Here is a 22,150-nt window from a genome sequence, read left to right on the forward strand (position 1 = left end):
TGGAAACCATCATTGGCAAGATGCCAAGGCTCTGAGACCACTTCTGAACCCACTTATGAAAGACAAGTCTTGGGCTTGTTTCTCTAGATGTAACAAACGTTCAGAGAGCTCACTTACCTAATGCAATACTGCTAACTAATATACCTATATGACTCGCTAGTATAACATCTTCGGAGGCAGAAAAACATTAGATACCTCTGCCTGCTTCGTAAGTTAAAAAGGATTAACAGCAAGTGGCCCTTCATTAGGAAAGATGATTAAACGTCAAGCACATGCATCTTAGAAGTCAAGAGAGATATTTTCTCAGAAAATTTAAAAAATGGGAACTTGAACTTAAAAAATAGGGCCAAAGAACAGATAAGATTAAATATGACCTGTAGTGACCATGTAATTAAGGCCAAGGTCAAGTATAAAAAAGAAATTTTAACTGTTTAATTCTGAGGCAAAAATCTCATATTTTAAAAATTTTCTGAAACTAAATATACCACTGAAGGAAAGTGATTTTCTCTGGCTGTGTACTTCCCCCTAAACTCAAATATGAAACTTCTGAAATACCCATCCAGTACATAGATATTAGTTCCTTTCCCCTTCCCTTTTAAATAATCTTCCTCTTCCATTAATATGAGTAGGACATAATCACCATTTTTCTTTTGTAATTTTTTTTTTTTAATTCTCACCCGAGGAGATTTTTTTCATTGCTTTAACAGAGAGAGGAAGTTGCGGGCAGGAGGTGGAGAAAGAGAGAGAAAAACATTGACTGGTATATAGGACCATGCTCCAACCAACTGAGCCACACTGGCCAGGGCCATAATAGCTATTTTCCAACAAAGGCAGAGAAAGAATTTAAATTAAAAACTTTTCACAAGTTTGTAATAAAAGATTCATTTAACTTTACCTCCTTTGAGACAAAATATAATTTTACAAATCTCAGGCAGTTGTAGACTCAGCAATTGAAATTTCAGATTCAGCCCTGGCTGGTGTGGCTCAGTGGATTGAGCATGGGCTTCGAACCAAAGGGTCACAGGTTGGATTCCCCATCAGGGCACATCGCTGGGCTGCGGGCCAGGTCCCCAGTGAGGAGCACACGAGAGAAAACCACACACTGACGTTTCCTGACGTTTCTCTACCTCTCTTTATCCTTCCCTTCCCCTCTCTCTAAAAATAAAATCTTTTTAAAAATTTTTTAAAAATATGAATTTCAGATTCATAACCTATTTGCTTTAAAACAGCTAAACCACATAAAGAAAACAGAAAGAATGGATGTTTTGTATATACAACACAGAAAATTACATTTAATAAATAAATTTGGGTATAATATACTGTCTGTTAAAAGAAAAAAGAAAAGCACTGGACTATAAAGTCTGCACCTGATCATAAGGTATCGTATTTCTTGAAATTCAAAGGACAATTTACAACATGGGTTCTTTTATCACTGGGCAACATATTTGCTTTTAAAAATTTATTTATTGATTTGAGACAAGAGAAGGAAAGGGGGAAGACACACACACACACACGCACCCCAACTTACTGTTCCACTTACTTATTTACTGGGTGATTCTTACGTGTGTCCTGGGCTGAGGATCGAACATGAAACCTTGGTGTAGCAGGACAACACTGACCAACGGAGCTACCAGGGCCAGGACTTCTATTCACTCTTTAAACGTGCATTTTGTGGAAATACATAAATGCCACTTTATTTTTCTTCAGTGAACTCTACTACTATTCATAATGCTCATTTGTGGAATTTCTGGAGCCTTTGGATTATCTGACTTGTTGGGTCATTTAATTTTACAACACTTTATTGTAGCCCATTAAAAACAGTGAGTATAAAAAACCAGTAAATTAGCGTATCTTTGGAAAGAAGAACTTCTCTTTTTTAAAAAGGATTTGATTTTCAATACTCAAAAATAATAGGATTTATCTAGCTTTGAGAAACAGTGTATGTATGATATTTGAAGTCACAGACCACAGTAGACCTCTGTAATTTATTTCCTCAAAGCTTATTTTTTGGTCATCTGTAAAATGGGGATAACACCTACTTGTATTATAGGATGACTGTGAGACTAAAATAAACCTTTTTGGGAGGGGAAGGCAAAGCAGCAGTGCTCCTAAGTAAGTTTAATTCATACACTGTAGCTACTCTTCCTTGGAGTAAAAGTAACAGCATGTATCCAGAAGACAGTAAAAAGGTAAAACAAAAAAATCACTTCTACTCTAAAAATAAAATTATTGCCTATGTGATATAAACGTGCAAAGAAGCAGTTAGCCTGAGTTCCATTTTGATCAATAAAACTTAATTGAAAGAGCTACCCTGGATTCAAAAAAATAATATCGATCATAGGTACATGTGCCCAAGTGACTTCTTAGAATATGAGTTCAAAATAAGTTGGTAATAACAGAAAAACACCTACATATCACAGTGTATTATTACATATGGTTATATTTAAGTTAGTAATAAACAGGAAATATTTCACTCCACAATACAGGCTCGCTGATAACTCCATAAAATCAAGAGTTAGACTTTTATTCATAGGCTACATTTCCCGCCCCTCTCCTCGAGCTTCACGTCAGCATCCACAGAACTGCAAGGAGTTCTCAGTGTAATCTGTTTGAGAACTGACCAAACAAGATCCATGTAACAGCCTCCTTCCCCATCTTTCTGAAAACAAAACCGGTCTTCTACCAGGCCACTCAGCTAGTCAGTAGTCTCGTCTCCCACAATGTCATGCATGCGTTCAGGCACCAGTCTTACCATTTCCACTGTTAACTTACTGTCATCTCTACAATGTCCACCAATTTGCCGTATTTCTCCTCCTACCCCACTCCCATTAGCAATTACTAACTTCCAATTTCCTTTATTTGCACGTGATGTTCAAGGATTTAGTTCTTTTACTTGGAACAGTATATTAACATTTTTTATTATAGATATTTCAAACATAGGACAGTACAGAGTACAGAATCCGAAATACTAATTTGCAATAAGAAGCTATATACTACAAAATAATAACATCTTTGGGGTGAGGAAGAGAAACAATCTTAATTAGTAAAATGCCTTAAGCCTTTCAAAACAATAGCTACCTGCCTCTATGGAAAAATACACTATTGAGTAGAACTGTGGCTAGTGGCTGATTTCCAGAACCTTCCATTTCAAGACAAGTGGTAGTATATATTTAACATTTATAACCATTTTTGAATGGTTGATCATCTGAATGATTAAATAGGTTTAAATCCTCTTGCATATGATATTTTTATTAACATCCAATTGGAACAAACTATTCACAAGGAATTTTATACAGTATATAGCAACGTTAAAAACCAGTTACATAAGCAATGTCAAAATGTGGTGCTACTGATAAAATATAATAATTCTTGATGACAATTCTAGTGAATAATGTGACTTTTGATTTTAAATTATGCAAATAGTCAAGACAATTAGTAGGTTACAGCTAGATAGGAGATGTATAGCATCAGACTAAAAAATGTGATTATTTTAATACAAATACATTATTCTTTTAAGACTCTTAGTACAAAGAAACTAAGCCATTCTAATAATAATAATGCTTGTCACTGCTCAAAATATTTTGGCAATCTTTTAAATTATATTACCTTCAGAAATTTTTGTGGAAGATTTTCACTGTAGCGAAAGTACTTTTACCCTCTGTGCATGTGTGATGAATCAAAGAGTAGAACAGCTTTAGGTGTCAAGCTATAACTAAAAAGAAAGTAACCTTTCTTGACACCATATGGTCTGCTTCTGAAGTTTCTAATGCATGACAAAAATACGCAGCAAACTGGCAATAAAGGGAAACGATGAGGGGAATGGATGGAAAAGCCCCAGCTAACAGCACACTCCACGGAAAAGACTGACAGATGCCCCCCAAGATTGGAGGAGGACGAGGCTGTTCACTCCTGCGACAGAAAAGACACAGCCACTTCCTGCTCCTGACCAAGTCAGTTTCATCACAGTTCCGGAAACCTATATTCAGGAAACTACATAAAATATAAAGAAAGCCATATAATTACGTAACAGTATTATTTATAAAACTAACAAAATTAGAAGCAAAATATTTTTGAAAGGATATGTTCTAATGTTAAGTAAACAGAGCAGCATACAAATAATTTATCTATATTAATTACAACTATGAACTATGACCAAAAAAGGAAAAAAAAACCTTAAAGGGAATATATAGAAAATATAATTTTTATGTGTGGGTAGTTAAGTTTCTAAACTTGCAAAACTTAAAAGACTTGAGTATTGCCCTGGCTGGTGTGGCTCAGTGGATTGAGTGCCAGTCTGTGAACCAAAGGGTCACCAGTTCAATTCCCAGTCAGGGCACATGTCTGGGTTGCGGGCCAGATCCCAATAGGGGGTGCATGAGAGGCAACCACACACTGATGTTTCTCTCCCTCCCTTCCTCACTCTCTAAAAATAAATAGTAAAATCTTAAAAAAAAAAAAAAGACTCGAGTGTTTAGTTTATTTTACAGGATTTTTGGTATATAATACAGATACACTGGCAAGATCAAAGTTAAAAGCGAATTGAATCTTAAACTAGAAAACTCTGAAAATCAAATGTAAACGTATTTTTAAACTACATAAATTCAATTACAATCCAAACTCGATCCCAAATCTCAGGTAAGTCTAATTTATTTAATGAAGATATAGGGTATCTTTGATTTTCCTTTCACAGTAGAACTGACAAGCTTCGATGATGCTGGCAAGAGTAACGGGCACACAGAAAACTAGTTTTAACGGGCTTTGACTAGAATTGAAGGAAACAGAATTGAATTATTTAAAAAATGAGTATGTAGTTACTTGGAGGAATGTTCTATTAACTTCTTTAGCTACTCTGCATGAATCATGTAATCTCTTTTTTTTCTTGGTCTCCATACTGGCAAAAAGCTAAAAATTATATTACAGTCCTATTTCTCTATTTTATGGGATGATGCCAGGTATTTTCAGAGAATCAAACACAAGTGACAGCCTACAAAATTATTTTTCATTATCTTCTTTAACCTAGTTCAAAGAAAGGATATAGAAAAGGAATCTCTTCAGGGCCGGTCAACTTCAATAGGCTTTCCTGGGCATAACTTGTGATGGTAGTTTTTACGCACTAAGCTGTGTATGTGACTTTAAACTATTATGCAGCAACAACAATGTGTTTCTATTACCTTAATCAACAAGCAACAAAGTTAATTCACGTCATTAATATGCTTACTTGTCGGTGTCTTTGCCAGGATTCTGAACTAAAGTATCAGCAAAAAACATTTGATGGAATATTATACAACATTTTATTTAATGTGCTCAAGTGGTTTGTGGAAATTAACTTATAAAATTGAGACTATAAAATTTGAGACATTACTTCTGAGCCTCAAATGAATCTCTTTATTAACTTGATTACAGAAGAACTGTATCACAGAGACAGATAACAGTAGTCTGTTAAAAGTCTACTCACATGAATGTAAGGCCTTTAATGACGGCAAGATGAGATCACCTGTCTCATCTTGTTGCACCATAGTGTACTTTAACAGCAACTTAGGAATTTTTAATAGGCAATTGTGACAAACTGTAATTTTTGTTTTATGTCCAAACTTACGATTCTATCTAAACTCCAGATATGCTGAGACTCTACTGTACTAAATGCTCACCTATAAACTTTTTAGTATTTATTTCCTACAAATCTTTTTGTTTAGTTTACAATGTTTATTCTTGATCACTAAAAAAAAATTTGAAACATAAGTAATTCTGCATTTTCTAAGTGAAACTGTCAGAAAATTTGTTTACTTGCAAAAAGCTTGAGGTCTGAGGATTCCACTTCTCTTCTGGTCTTCCGTGCCACGTATTTAAGATGCTTAAACAAACCTGAGAAATAAGCAGAGACAGAACTGAAAGGAGTGCTTTTTAAAAGCAAACTGTCACAACTAAAAGCGAAGTGCTATTATGTCAAGTATTTCGGTTTTGTGTCCCCAGTCAAAACCTGAAGGCTCAGTCTGCTAAAACAAGCTGGCATCTTCAGATGTGACCCAAATCTGCGTGACATTATAATTCTTTCATCACGAAAAATGCATCAGTACCTACTACACATTAATATAAATAACATATTTTTAAATAAAAAGTAACTCTTCTCCAAACCAAAAACAAATCACTATTTTTTAAAAAAATCTCTTTCAAAGTTTTATAAATTTTAAAAATTGGGCATAACTTAATAGAAGAGATCTTGACTTCATATTTGCCTCTGCATTCAATCTGTGGCAATTTATTGTTTTGGTCGAAGTATATGAGTAAAATCTGGCCTCACACAAACGTGAAGGTGGGAAGTGGAAGACCGTACAGACACCGTAAAAGGGTCTTAAGGCTCAAACTTGAAGACACATGACATACCTGCTCACTCAGAGAACAAGAATGAACTCAAACTACCTGACAAACACAGGTCAACAGGCCACTCTGGGGAAAGAGAACCAGGGACATTTCATCTGTTCTTATGAACTGACAGTTTCAGCCCTGGCTGGTGTGGCTTAGTGGATTGAGTGCCATACTGCGAAGCAAAGGATCGCTGGTTTGATTCCAGTCAGGGCACATGCCTGGCTTGCAGGCCAGGTCCCCAGTAGGGGGCACATGAGAGGCAACCACACATTGATGTTTCTCTCCCTTTCTTCTTCCCTTCCCCTCTTTCTAAAAATAAATAAATAAAATCTGTAAAAAATAAATAAAGTTTCATGTAATGGGCAACAGATATGGAAAATAAGCAGAAGTCCATGTCCCTGCTATTCTCACAGTGCTCTGTGAAAGCAGCAATGCAAAAAATACAATGATTTATTTACCAAGTAATTTCATTAATAATTTTAAAAGACTTGCATCTCAACAGCGTCGTGTATTATTAAAGTACTGTCAGACAAACCATCCCATTCGATTTGTAGGGCGCCCCTGTGACTACCAATGGCAGGTACTCTTATTCCTATGGAACTCACGGTTAAATCCTGTTACCAGTATATAATAGAACAAAAACTATGTATTTCAGGATACGGGACTCTCAAGCTCTAATCCTCTTCTCTATACCACTAAGTCTTTTTTTTTTTTTTAAAGCATGTTGTTATTTTTTTTTTTATTGTTGTTCAAGTACAGTTTTCTGCCTTTTTCCCACCACCCCAGTCCTCCCCCATTAAGTCCTAAGAAGCAATTTCTTAAATAAATTTTAACAGTTTACACTTAAACTCTGTTCAGGTTCCAGTCTTTCTCTTTAAGTCAGCACTGCTATTTGTTCTTCTCTGCTCAGTTACAAAAGACCTGTTCTTTGCTTTCCCAAAGGAAGTATGCCTACATCTGGTTAAATCTCCTGCAATAAACCCCCAAACAAATCCCAGCTGTATGACATGAGCTTATGATGAAGAGAGAAGGAAACTTGCAAGCCCAGATCTGAGGCAGACTGTGCCTTTTGAAAACAGGAAGGCAAAGCAGAGAGAAAACTTGGGCTATCTTTAATACACCAACCTACTTCAAGAGCTTGCTGTTCTCACATCACCAAAGTAGTGTCTGCTTGTGCAGTCTCCAAAATGTCTCTGACCTCTAGTGACTTTCCAACATTAAATACCATCCGCATGGAATCTACTGTTGACATTTCATACGACTGTCCAAAATTACTTTGAAAAGTGATGACTGTTCTTCTGAATCAAATTTTAGAAGGTTTATCACCACATGAAATACTATTTATTATACCTATTTGTCAACTATTGGGCAGGGGGGTAGAAATCCATCTTCCTATTTATAAGAAAATATAAAACGTCTGATCATAACATTCACAACTATACGTATCCTAGAGAAGCTCGGACAGCTCCGATACACAAAAAAAGTGACACAGAGGGAGTACCACGCTTTTGCCGTTCGTCTACCTCCAGGCACCGTGAAATGGCAGCTGGAATTGGAGCTACGGAGAGAGGCAACAACAGACATCTGACTGCGCTATCTCCAAATCGGAGCAGGCTCTCCACTGGCCAAGGGGCGGTTAAATGAGTTTGTCCCTCAGTAACTCAGGACTGTACGTGCTTCTTAACACTGTTGTGTTTCTACTCTTTTCGGTTCCTTCTCTCTCCTTCTTGAGGCTAATCTTTGCGTATAGGGAAGAGAAGTATGAAGAAAGTTACGTACTCTGGAAATAAGATAACTACAACACAATTTTTGTTTAAATTTCAAACAGGCTTTGGTTACAACACTTTAGCACTTGACACAAAAACTGCAATTACGTTACCTTGCCATCATTATAAAGGTTTGGATTGAATCGCACACTGTGACCACCAGTTGTTTCTAAATTCACAAGAGGGGGGGAACTGGGATAATCTTGAGGAAAATAGACATCAAACTCAAAGCAGCCGTTTGCATAAGGGGTGTCCGCTGGACCAGTTATCAGAACCTAGAAGGCACACACAAACACACAAAAGTCCACGTTACTACGCAACTCTGCTATGAGAGAAATACAATCCAACACGAAATAACCACCACTTTCTGACATCCTGTATACACCTCTACCAGAATGTGTTAAAAATGAATATAGGAGTGGACGTGGTTTTTAAATTAAGATCAAATGATTTGGTTTTTGATAAAAATGAATTATGAGAAGACAGATGCTTTATTGGAAGCAGGAAAGCTTACCTTAACATCAAATACCTTTTAAAATATTAAGTTACTTTTTCCTGAGAGCTTTCCTTCATAATGTTCTCTATAGTATTTTCAACAATTTGAGATTCTAGGTACATTCATTATTATATCTCAAAGGTGTAAAGTTAATTTTCTGCTTTAAATCTTCAGATAAGTTAATGTTCTTTGAAATACCTTATTTTTAATATTTTTCTGTGGAATGAGACAAGTAGATAACAGGAATAACGTTCTCATGTGACAACTTATGACAAAAAAAGTTTTTGAGAGATCAGTAGGTGTTCCCGTCAGGACTTCTGGTAGTCCAAAAAATAGCAGAGAACCCGACAGTGAGCGTCAGAATCACGCAGCAAGTTTGTCTGCGCCCGTCAGCAGGGACTGACTGTGTGAGGCAGGGGCAGCAGAGTGTGGAAGCTCGGCTTTGTGTCTGGTACAGCTTATTGCTTAACAGAGACAAAGCCACTGGTCTGAGTTCGTGTGATCCATCTAGTGATAACATACTTCCCTAGGGAACCCTACAACCTGCTCCACTGTTTGTTTGTATCAGGGAATGGTACTGTGGCCAATAGGCAAGGTATATGAAACTGCCATTTAAAAAATCCAAAGGAACAAATCAAAAGAGGAAGCAAACAAAAGAAACTTCCTCAACTCAATGGGTCGATAGTTTTGGCAGTGGATCTAAGAAAGACAGAATATTTAACCTATGAATTAAATCATAAATGTAAAGAAAGTTCCCCCCACCCCAGGTGACAAATCTTTAAATCACCAGTGTTAAAACATAAGGGGCAAGTTATTTATAATTGTACTACCATTGCTAAATTCATAGATCTTATGGATTCATAAATACATAAAGTTCCTAGAAAAGAAAAACATAACTTTTGAAGCCTGACACTATAGAAGATGAGAGAAGTACCTTAAACGACAAGGAAGAAACCCTGTAACTTTTTTTCTACTGTCCAGCATGAAACCCTTCCACACTATGCTCACCGGGGCGTCCCACCTGCGGCCCGATGCAGCGCAAGCAGCTGGGAATGCGGCCCCACACAAGTCGCACGTCTACTTAAATCATTATGAGAATTCTTTTGTGTGTTTAAATGTCACAATGTGTTTAATGCGTGGCCGAAGACAACTCTTCTTTTTCCAGTGTGGTCCAGAGATGCCAAAATGTTGGACACCTCTGCAAAACTACAACAGGCCCCATACAGCCTTTGCTCAGGGAAGCTGTTTGGTATTCTCTCCTAAATCTTTATTTTGAGTAGCAGTCTCATCCACATATTCGGAACTAACTTCAGAAAAGGACTCTTTTCACTGACTTCCAAACTGGTCAACAGAATTGTATTAAACTTCTTAAAATTCATGGTGCATCTAGTGCTTTGTGTGACTGTTTGACTAGCTGGCCGGGGCGACAATGGGAAAAGCCGTTTTTCTACCTTCATGATGTCCAGGCGCTCCTCATCGCAGCGCACAAACACAGAGGAAGAGGACGACAGGGGCAGCGAGGTGGACAGGGTCACGGCCTCCTGGGCGAGGCGGCGGGCCCGGGCAGCACTGTTTGCGTCATTCGCATTTTTCACCTGAGACATGTAGTGGTAATTTATTTTGAAACCCAACTTCCCATCTTCATCTTCAGAAACCATCTCAAATGTATCTAGAAAGAGAGAGAAACAGTGAAAAATAAAAAAGAACCAAAAGGGAGGATAGTAGGTACAATGATAAAAATCACAAAAAAATCACTAGCCCTTATTCTACTCAAAATGGAGAGGATTCCAAGTGAAAGAATAGCAAGCTATAAATGTTTATGTAACATCTACTGCTTCATGGGCGGAGTATGTAATGGAAGCAAAAACAGGAAATGATTGTTTACTCACTTACTTATTTACTTATTTAAATCCTCATCTAAGGATATGCTTATTGACTTTAGAGAGAGAGGAAGGGATGTTTCTCTTTAGAGAGAGAAACACGGATGGTTGCCTCCGGTCCAGGCCCCAACTGCGGACTGAACCCGCAACCTTTTGGTGTACGGATGACGCTCCAACCAGCTGAGCCATCCGGCCATTTTCAATCTACAGTGTGGATATGCTGGTTGATTATATCAAGTAGCTAAATGGCAATGCAAAGCAGTAGATAACTTATTCTTAAAAAGAGCAGTATATAAAATTTTTGGTAAAATAATTCAGAAATGCCAAAAAGTTTTCTCATTGTATTTCATTTTTTAAAAACAGAGTAAGTCTGTATATGTATATACAGGCTCCCGCAGCAGTAACACCTGCTTGTCTGAGTGTGGCTGGTGGGGCACGTGAACGTCTCACACGAGACGGACAGCAATGTGAACATCTCACCTAAAACGTCACAGGGTGCGCTTGAGTGTGATACTGTTATGCTACAGAATTACATGCTCATGATTTTGTAATAAAAGATTTTGTTATTTAAAAAAGGGGCGTTATTTGTGCTGGACCCTGTATATTGTATTTGCACTGATTTCAAAAATCAGAAATGCCAGGCTGAAGTGTACTCTTTTATTACTTCTGGCATTTAAGTTAATAGAATAATAGAGGATTATTAATCTAAGTACTTCAACAAAATATAATTAATGGGCTCATTATTAACCATGTATTTAGGGGGATTTAGAATGACTTCTCTATTTATAAGCTATGTATACCACAGAAAGAAAAGAGTAGATTTGAGCTTTATCTGCAATTCAGATTAACCCTACCCGACCAATGGATTAAAGATATTTAAATAAATTATAACATTAAATCAAAACCGCGCACTAGGGCAAACAGTGTCATTAGAAGCAATGATAACTTTGATCTTGTGTTCATACAGTTCTAAGTACATGGAAAGACATTAATGCTGTATTAGTAATTAGCATTATCATATAAAATTTACAAAGAACTTACTTAGCACAAGGTTCTGGGCTAGGCTGTTTGGGTTCAGTGAGAAGTAGGAAACCATATCTGCCTTCAAAGAGCTTACAGTCTAGCAAAAAGGGAAAGGCCTAGAAAGAGTGCCACACGCCTGTGCATGACCACGTTTAAAAGAGAGTGCCACGATCTTTAATCTTTCAGAGAGAAAAAGGAACTTTCAGTTCATTTCTTGTAGAAACGATCACCGATTCTGTACAACTGGAATCTAATTTAAGAAGCAAATTTCCTTTGAACCTCAGAAACAGCAACCACCAGACACGAAGATAAGCCCGTTCCCATGCCTGGAGGAAAACGCTGACATCGCGTGTCTACAGCAGGACAGGGTCCACTGACCGAAGTTGTGTCAGTGTAGTCAATCAAAGATAATGGCTAGTTACTGAAATGTCCATCCTGTTTGACTCCGAGACTCCCTACTAATCTGTCCTAAGGAAACAATCATGGGCGTGACCAAATCTCTACATGCATTAATGGCCATTGAGATGTTTGCTGCGTGTTATTGAAAAACAAAACAACCTAAGGTCCAGTTATTGATAAACGAATGACACTACATCAGACGATGGAATGAGTATTAGGCAGTCAATAAATCAAACAGTACAAGAATCATGACATTAGAAAATGTTTGTTACACAAGGCAGAAAATGTGGTTTATTTTTAATAAAAAGCTAAACAGAAAATATGTATTTTTTTCTGAATTACTTTAAAAGTCAATGGGTAGCAAAACTCACGGTGTTTAGTCACGTCCACCTTGGAGAATCTGTGATTCTCTCTGATACGACAGAACCTTTCTGGATGGCTCGCCTTCATCAAGGGCTGTGACATATGACTCTGAATTTCTTAATTAGAGGGAATGACTTTAAACCAGAATCTGCCACCATGTAGAAGCATAAGCACACTCATGTTGATAAACTAAAATATTCTGTATTGAAATAACTAAAATACAGAGATGGAATGTGGCTAAACACTTCCAACTACAGTATGTTTTTAACAGCTATTAATACATATTTGTGTATGACTTAGTAACTGGACCAAAACCAAAAGCTCAAATAAAGTATTTAATTCCAACACATTTCAGAAACTTTCCTCTAAGAGTCCTAGAACAAACTTGTTATTTTTCTAACAGAAGCTTGGTGGTTTAAAACACTTTCACAAATTATTTCATACTCTCTTCAAAAGGCAGAAATGGATTCCCCCTCTCTGAGTCGGGGACAGACATGGTGACTTGATTCTAATGAACAAACAGAAGCAATGGAGTATTACTTCCAAACCACGTCACAAAAGGCAGTGTGGAGGCCTGGTCTCTCGCAGAAGAACCTGATGTGATGGGTGAAGACGTTCATGAATCTTACGGAAGGGTTTTATCTGTGGCCTAGAAATGCAATTCTTAGGAGAAACAAGGTCACAGGATGGAAGGAACACCCAGTCCAGGCCTACCAGGCTCCAAGAGACAGCTCCAACCTCAAGTCATTGGGCCATCTGAACCCTGTTTCCATTGCTTCATGCTTGGGCACTGTTGAAATACACTTTCTACTGCATTTCTGCTGTTTTATAAAAATATGACAAAGCTAATTTAAAACAAAACAACAAGTCCTATGCTGAGTCCCACATGTCAAAGAGCCATCAACAGCCACACGGGTGAGCCTGAACACGCAGCCCCCAGAGCCAGTCCAACTTTTACGTGAGTGCAGACCCAGCCAACACCGTGACTGCAAACTCAGGGGACAACCTAAGCCAGTGCCAGTGAAACGAACCATTCCTGAATTCCTGACCCATGGAAACAGTGAGTAATACGTTTTAAACATCAAGGTTTTGGGAGTAACCTTGTATGCAATAATAAATAATACAGAACAATTTAATAAAATACTGTAGAAACTAATGAGAGTCCAAAAACCTATAAACCATCATATTAATGCTTAATCCAATTCATAATCCAAGTAAACTATTTAGTTTTATTACTTATAAAAATAAATTTTCAATTAAATGCTGCTTCAGAAGTGTTGTTTTAAAAACATGTCAATATACTCAGAGTTAAAGAGACCCAATTGCCAAACTGAATGAGGCAAAAGGCTGTAATATCACTACAAATTAACCAAACAAAAGTATAAAAAGGAAAAATCTGCTTGGCATAGACTCCGGAAAAATTTTTTAAAAGAAATAAAAATGGTATTGCCCAATCAGAACAGAAATGATAGTTATAACCCCCAGGGTCACCTCAGGATTGATAAACCTCAGTAATAAATGTGGGGGGAAAAATAAACACTTGAAAATTATTTCTGAAAAGTCCAAAGCAGCTTTTCAATGATAAACTACGATCACAGAAAATAACTTAATCAATATAAATTTTTGCCACCCCAGGGTAGGATGTTTTTCCAAGGAGGAGGAAACGAGTTCTTGGTTAGAAGAATCACTTCTCTCTCCCTAACCCTATTTCTGACACCTCCCACTTCTTTCAAGTTCTATACGCAAAATGAGAGCAAAAATATTTAATATAAAAATCCAAAAGCCAAAATAAAAATTAAGAAACTAAAATCAGGTTAAGTCTAGTTATCATAGCCAAAGCCTTCATGAATTCTGAAAGATTAGTGAATCCAGAGCTCAGTAGCTACAGAAAATCATATGTGGTTTATTAGATGCTCTTTAAAATCCTGGCCCAGGCATATTATGACCAGGGACTGCCTTTCCTTCCCTTTTATCTCAGGCAAGTATGAGCCCTACATCCAGTGGGGTGAGGGGAGACGCACCCAACTGATGCCCTTCCCAACATCTATACCAGAACATACCAAAAAGGTCTTGGTATTTTTCAAGATTTATCTTTAACTTAAGCATGCTTTCAGGGATTCCCAACAAAGTTACTGTCCAGTGCCTTGAGGTTCAAAATTCCACTCAGTTAATTCAGAAGCACACATTAAAAGTTTCAATAGAGTTGCATGGATATCTAGCTGGGATGACTCACAGATCAAATCTCATTCAAAATAAAAGTACAGTCCATAAAGAAGAACTAGTTTTCTAGGCTTTCTGAGCTGACAGAAGGGGAATGAAAATTTTTGTGGAAAATAGGCTACCACAAAGTGGAAAAGTGTATGGAAATGTGAAGCTAAAGATAAACCCACCTAATGTCAGATTTTTGTTTCAAGTCTACCAACAACAGACAATCTTAAGGGCTTCTCATGAATAAGACCTTTTCAAAGACCTGAGTGCTTTTCGTTTTCAAATAATTTTCATATATATATTATCTCATGTGATTTTTATTGCAAACCTGGGAGGTTAAATGGGGCAAAAGCTAAATAATTTACGATGGACCCCCCCCCCAAAAAACAAACCAGAATTATCTTCTAGAGGGCAGGCCCCTTGTAGTAAAGGCTTGCTAACCCAGCTGGCTGAGTGTTCTAGGAACCCATCTGTATCAGTGCACCAGCTGGCGTTGTTGTGAGAGGCTGCATTTGGCCTCAGTGATTTTTTTTTTTTTTTTAAATCAATGCGATTGCCCATTTCATGATGGGTGGTTTACAAGTGCACCTGTCCACACTGCACTGAGTTTTCAGCAGTTTTTGACCAAAAATGGGATGGCCCCTGTGCCCCACCCACCCTATTCACTTTTTTTTACCCCCAGGAAAAAAGCACTCAAAGGGAAATGTTCTGCCCACATGGAAAAGGTGAAACAAAAAAAGGCAAGGAGCACTAAAAGGCATCAAAATCAGTGAGTTCAAAATCTGTTTTGAGCAGTGGAAAAAACATCTCGACAGGTGTATTGCGTCAAATGGAGAGAACTTTGAAAGTGACTGAAATTTAAACATACAAGAATAAATACACAATTTTTATAAATAAATTCCAGGGTTTTTCTGGGTTGCTCCCTCGTAAACTGAGGTTTCAAAGACAGCATGACCAAAATATACGATTTCTGACTCCTACTTTAGTGTCCTTTTTAATACAAAGTCCTTTTGGCTGGTTCTAAAGGATGGAAAAGAACCACAGATGATAATAGTTAATAATGGTCACTGAAATTTGGAATTCCAGTGTTTATTTATAAACCAGCACCTTATGAGGGATGCTGATAAAATCTTTTCATCAGTTCTTACTTGACTACAGTTTTGAAATGGGAAAGGATACAAGTGAACTACATTTTCCAAAGGTAAATCTCATGGGATTCTAAAATGGTAACAGTAACATACTTAGTTCAAAGTCCCACATCATGGCTTCCCCCAGACCAGGATATAAGAAAGAAAACTTTCAGCCTGTTTGTTACACATCTGGCTTTGTTTTTTCTAGGCTTACACTCAATCATGATTTCCAAATATAACTATAAATACAGCTATGCATTTCAAAAGATAAAAAGATAATTGTGTGTGGGGGGGGGGAAGAGAGAAAGAAAGAGAGAAGATGAATAATTCATGGTCCAAGCAAGTTTTAAATTCTGTGGTTTACGGGAACATATTTCAATAGCACTATTTAAAAATGTGAAATGAAATCTAAAGAAATGAAGATTAAAATTTCAACTTACCAAACTGTAATCTCTTCATAACAGCCTCATATTTTTCTTCAAGTGATTTCAATACTGATAGAGGTTTGGGTTTCATAGCCACCTTCTTTGAATATTCACCTAATTTTTTTTCTGTTAATTTTAGAAGATTAAAACAACAACAAACAATTAACTTCCAGAAGTCAAATTTTGAATTCCAAAAAAATTAAACTGTTCACAATCACCTTCCTACTGTACCATTTTAAGAATAATTTTTTTTTTCATAAACATAACTAGGGCTAAAAAAGACACCAACTTTAAAATTTAAATTCTTAAAATGGTAATTAGGTTGCATCCATTCAGGAAAAAACAGCAGAAGTGAACAGATAATGTAAAGTCATTTATATCCTCTGTTGCTATTACATGAAAATATCAATTTTAACTAAATTCTAACACATAGTTTTGTTTTGTTTTTTTTGTATCTCTTGGCACATGTCCCCCAACTGGGGACCTGGCTAGCAACCCAAGCATATTCTCTGACTGGGAATCGAACCAGCAACCTTTCAGTTGGCAGGCTGGGGTTCAATCCACTGAGCCATACCAGTCAGGGCTCACACACAGTCTCAACGTGCTGTTTTCTATCTACTACAATGGCATTTTTCAATTTTATGACTTTCAATGAGAAAAAAAACTTACGATGCATGCTCAGCCTACCAAATTTAGTGTTAGTAATCACACAGGGTAGATAAATATTTTACAATTAAAGATTACTGAAGTAATTAACTTGAAAATCTGACAGAACAAGATTTTAGGTAAATGAACTTGCTTGAAACACCATTAACATAGAGGGAAGAGAAAGGCAGTTTTCAGTAAGTAAATGAAAAAAAATCTTTGAAAAAAAAAAAAGGAAAAAACATCTTTGAGCAAATGAAAAGTAGCATAAAAGAAACTGAACTATACCTTGATTTGCCTGCCTCAGACTGGTAGTGGCTGCATACACAATCTCAGCTGTCTTTTGGATGTCTGGTACCAAAAGAGTAAGTCCTTCTGGCTCTTGATCAGATGCATCTGGTTTTACACCTGTTTTTGCATTCTCCCTTTTAGATCTGAAATTTTTTTAATATGGAAAAAATGAAAGAAAATTAAGATTTTAGGGTTGAAAAATAAATACCTCCTTAGGTCAATAATAGTGGTTAAAAATCAAAATGATAATGTGCATTTCATTTGACATATACATGATGTATATCAGGGATAGTTTAAATTAGATTTATTATTGCTTCTGAAACTATATGATAATGCCTAGCTAGCACAATAAATAATGTTTTGGGTAGGTTTTCCCCTAAAAGGTAAAAGCAAACAAGAGATAAACATTGTAGAAATGTCATGGTGTTAAAAAGACCCAGATATATGATGTGTCCTTGGATCCACACCTTTAAAAACATAGTAATTATAAATACCTAGAAATAAAGAAATCACTTCTATGTCTAAAAGTCACAGGTATCTGTCCCGTCTTCTAAGATTCAGGAATCAAAGAACCAAATATACTTTAAAATTTTATTATCGATATATTTCACTCACAGTTTATAATAGTCCTGAGGGGGGAAAAGACAGCCCAGAAAGGCTCACTATCGTATCTTAAGGAAATGTGCTCCCATATACCAAAACTTACGGTAACATAAACACTAAGTTCCAGAGCATAATCACTTAAAAGATAATCCTCTATTATTCCCAATTCAGGGTCTAAAATGTACCCAACCTTATGTAAAATTGTATATCATAATAGGATTTGTTACAGCAAGGTTTCAGTGGATAAGGCATCAAAGTGTTTCTTTAAATTTTCTAGATGAATTCAGTAATACTTTACCACAAGGTTCACTGAAAACAACTGAATATCAATTGCCTTTTTTCTATTTCAATTCTCAGCACATTACTCACACAATAAACATTACACTACTGCTTAGATGCTAAAAATCAACACCTTTGTAAATTCATTACTAAATAATTTAAAACAAATGAAAACCATATATAAATAAACATTTAAAATATTTATGCTAACATATGATCTAAACTACACATCACTTATTTTTCTAGTTATATACCTACCAACAAAAGGACTTGGCTATTTTTGGTTTGGCCGAAAGTTTTTGTTTGGTTTTATTCCAAACAAAAGATGGCTCTAGTAGCACTTGGTGTCTCTGACTTCATTGGAAACAATTTGTTAGACTGTACTATGCAGCTGTCGTATCGGCGTGTGTTAAAATCAAACTTACTTAAGTTGGTGAATTTTTGTGCAGCCATTTTAATATTGAAGATGGAAGAAAACAAGCAACATTTTTGGAATATTATGCTTTATTATTTCAATAAAGGTAAAAATGCAACTGAAACTCAAAAAAAAGATGTGTGCAGTGTACGGAGAAGGTGCGGTGAGTGACTGAAGGTGTAAAAGTGGTTTGTGAAGTTTTATGCGTGAGAATTCTTGCTGGATGGTGTTCCACTGTCCAGAAGAGTAGACAGCAATCAAATCGAGACATTAATTGAGAACAATCAAACGTTATACCACGTGGGAGATAGCCGACATACTCAAAATACCAAATCAATAAAGTTATTGGTGAAAATGAAAAATATGTCTTTTATCTTATGGAAAAAACTAAATGGACTTTTTGGCCAACCCACAAAGTGGGCATGGATCCTTCGAGAACTATGAAAGGCTAACAGAAGATGGAAGAGTCCTTAACAAAATCATTATGTTATCTATTTACAGATGAACTATTCTTTACCACAAAGACAAAAATCTGCTCAGAAAAGGAGAGGTAAATTAAGAAGAGCCCATCAGTGGGCAGCAAGGGTAGACAGACACAACGCTATGCATGTGCTTTGAACTGGCTCTCACGGTGTCCGCAGATACTTTTAACTCTGACATACCTACTACCTCACTGGGCAAGGTGCTTTAATCAAAGATGCACACGGTGCCACTGCGGTGTTGCCTTTGCAAGGCGCCCATTGCTTCTGCTCCTGCGCGCTCTTCTTATCTTTCCTGAGATACACAGAACACATGGCCAACTTTCTTTCGCCACTCAGGATCCACTTGTTAGGTAGGATCCTGTGTACCATTTCCATCATCAACTTCCCCAGGTGTAGGTGTATATAAACATGTATGTTTGCATATGTGTGTAAGGAAAATATAGTGAACGTTTCAAAATTGAAATATCAGACATTTACTGCTAAAATCAAATAAGATATTACATCCTTTACAGCTATGAAATAAAGTTGAGACTATAATTTAATAGTGAGTCTGACAATTCTTAATAAAGATATGATTCTAGTAACAGGGCCACTGAACCGTACTAGGAAAACAACAGTAAGCAGTTGCAGAAGACAGAAGAGTTACGGATATAACTTTAGAAGATGGTTTCCTAGGATTGATCAGTTGACCCACTGTACTCTCCAATAAAGACTTTACTTAAAGAAATATATCTTGCCAAACAAAGAAGGAAGACATGGGAGTGGGGCTCGTTTTTCCAGAACTAAGGTATTTTTCACCTTGCAGAACCAAGAACCTCTAGCGGGGAAGAGTGAACTGTTATCAATGCAATTGAGGGCGAGTTACCCTGGAAAACTACTGATTCTAAATTTCAAGCCCTATTCATGAATACCAATCTCCTAATTCCAGTTTTTAAAAGATGATTATAGGAGAAATCCCTACAGTTAAAACAGTGCAAATAATTAGGATGGTAAATTCTATGACTCTTTGACAGCAAATTTTTAAAAAGTACAAAAAATCCAGTTTAAAAAGTACTATTTTTCTTACACCATATGTGTAAAATAAACGATCACGTACATCTCATCTTGAAGACAACGGTTCACTCATAAAGCCAATAAATCTTAGACCTTTACAACCAGGCTCTAATGAGAAATTTTTCCGTGGATAGTCTTTTTGGGAACAACATCCAGGGGATAAAAACGGATCATCTCCAAAAGGAGATTAGTTCAGACGCAGGAAGAACACACACTACGTGCCTAACGGTGACTACAACTCGTCACGGTCTGACAATAAACCACAGCCAGCAGTCTCTCTTCCACAGAAGTTGCAGGTTACTGTCAACCCATATGTAGGCCCAGCTCATGAAAAAAGGCCATACCTGAGCTCACATCCTGACGTCTGTGTGAAAAGCTATTTGAGTTCAAGGCACCTAGCTGGAAGTAGGTCTCTGAGACTGACAATGGATCCAACATGGTAAAAGCAATCAGCGACGGCCGCTACCATGGTATCCGCTGCTTTGTGCATACGTTGAATCTGGTTGTGATCACTGCCCTGAAGAAATACGAGGAATCAACTGAAGTTTCTACTATTGCACAGAATTATCTGCAAACATTTTCCACGATGCGGAGAATTCCAGCTAACAGCTAACAAATTAAGAGTATTTTGGCTCTGTGACATATAATTGAACTAGGATGTGAGCGAAATGGGCAAAACTTTCTCGAGAAAACAAAAGGGGAAAAACCCATAACTCAACTTTCAGTTATAGTCAACTGCCTCTGCTAATATATCACCCAAATAAAGATGGATATTTGTAAGACTAAACACAACGTATCAGAATTATGTTCTTTTTTCATCTCTAAACTGGAAACAGCTTAATGTGGCTATTTTCTTAGAAGAATATTTAAAAAGACCACTTCAATGCCTGAACTAATTCTAAAGTCAAAACTAGCCCACAGTTGAAATGAACATTCAAAAAGCAGAGCCACACTGAAGAAGTAATCTGGAGACTACATACTGAAATGTCCAGATTCAGAATTATTAGGAATGAGCACCTCAGAGGAAGATTCTACAGCTATAGGAGAATGAAGTTCTACATCTTCCTACAACTCAATGTGTCATATTGCACTTCACAGTTCTAAAGCTCCTTGCTAGGAATTATAGCTAAAAATAAGTTAAATTTAAAAGTAAACAAATTACTTTTAAAAAAATATTACTGTGAAGAATTATTTGCTTCTCACGTCTGCACAAAACATGAAAGTGATTACTGAAATGCACCAGTAAATGGGCAAAGACCTCCATAAGATGAATGTGTCGGAAGTTAGTTTAAAGCTTAGTTTTTAACTCCAGATTCTCTTGTGTTTTTACTTGAGCTTTTTTTCAAACAAAACTGCCAGTTTTTGTTTTCAATATGGTTTAAATAAAAGTTAAAAATGAAATCTTCCTTGTCTTGGGAATCATTAATAAGCAGTATGAGAGAAGAAAATATTCAAAACAGAGGTATGAGAAGCCTTTAAAAATAAAACCTTATTTTTAGATCAGATTTTTAGATCAAATTTCTAGATCAGATTAAAACATAGTAACTTCTAGGTCAGATTAACTACTGTAAGACATAACGAAGGTACTGTGTGCAGTGAAGTAGCCTAAATAATACGCTTCACCAAGGGGCAATCCAACTGAGGCAGGACTCGGAAACAAAAGCTGGCATTGCTATCGCTAGCACCGAGTAAAAGGTCAATGCTGAACTTATTCGAGATCATCAAAAACAAAAACAAAAAGAAAGAAACTTAAAAACTATATGGTGACCATAAATGATTCTTTGCTAGGAAATCAGGCCCTTTTCATTTTGTAGGTTTTAAAAGGCAGAGAAGAGGAGAAACCAGGAGATGTTTTTCCAACTGAAACAAAGGAGGACTGGAACTGAATTCTTTCTTAACTGATTGAAGCCCTAGATAATGAGCTTAAGGGAGTTTAAATAAGAGAGTTTGACAGAAAACATACCTTTGAAGTAGGTCAGCTAGTCTTATTGCTTCCTTAGATAAAAAGGAATTGGGTATGTATTCCAAATATGATATTGTAAAATGATAACCTTCTCTGCATCAGAAAGACGCTTCAAGAGAGCTAAAGGAAACGGCAATAAAGAACACTCGCTCTCCTGCTGTTACAGAGGAGCTTTCGGTCCAGAACACCTACACTCAACACGGTCATTTCTCTCCGGTCCTTACAATCAATTAGGACTACCTGACAGCAAGTCCCTCTGTCAGATTTTTGGTGAAACTCTCATACACTAAATATGATTACTTGCCTACTGGAGTGCATCAGGAAAAGACTGCATAGAAGATCAAAGACAAAATAATTGCCTTTGTT

The 22,150-nt window shown here is 36.7% G+C and overlaps 1 protein-coding gene across 10 annotated transcripts in view; it reads right to left on the reverse strand.

The window, feature by feature from the left end:
- Nucleotides 1-22,150, reverse strand: part of BIRC6 (baculoviral IAP repeat containing 6) — a 199,338-nt gene that overhangs the window by 8,107 nt on the left and 169,081 nt on the right. For 9 of the 10 annotated variants that reach the window (XM_053924549.1, XM_053924547.1, XM_053924548.2 and 6 more), the window contains exons 67-71: nt 16,987-17,132; nt 16,069-16,179; nt 10,077-10,294; nt 8,243-8,404; nt 5,785-5,862 (exon numbers count right to left, since the gene is read on the reverse strand). In XM_053924549.1, the coding sequence (XP_053780524.1) occupies nt 5,785-5,862; nt 8,243-8,404; nt 10,077-10,294; nt 16,069-16,179; nt 16,987-17,132 (715 nt within the window). Of the gene's footprint in view, nt 1-5,784; nt 5,863-8,242; nt 8,405-10,076; nt 10,295-16,068; nt 16,180-16,986; nt 17,133-20,165; nt 20,339-22,150 lie in introns of those variants that run through there. The other variant, XR_008426870.2, reaches the window with a different exon arrangement.

This window comes from Desmodus rotundus, chromosome 5 (genome assembly GCF_022682495.2).
Source record: "Desmodus rotundus isolate HL8 chromosome 5, HLdesRot8A.1, whole genome shotgun sequence".
Classification (NCBI taxonomy): Eukaryota; Metazoa; Chordata; class Mammalia; order Chiroptera; family Phyllostomidae; genus Desmodus; species Desmodus rotundus.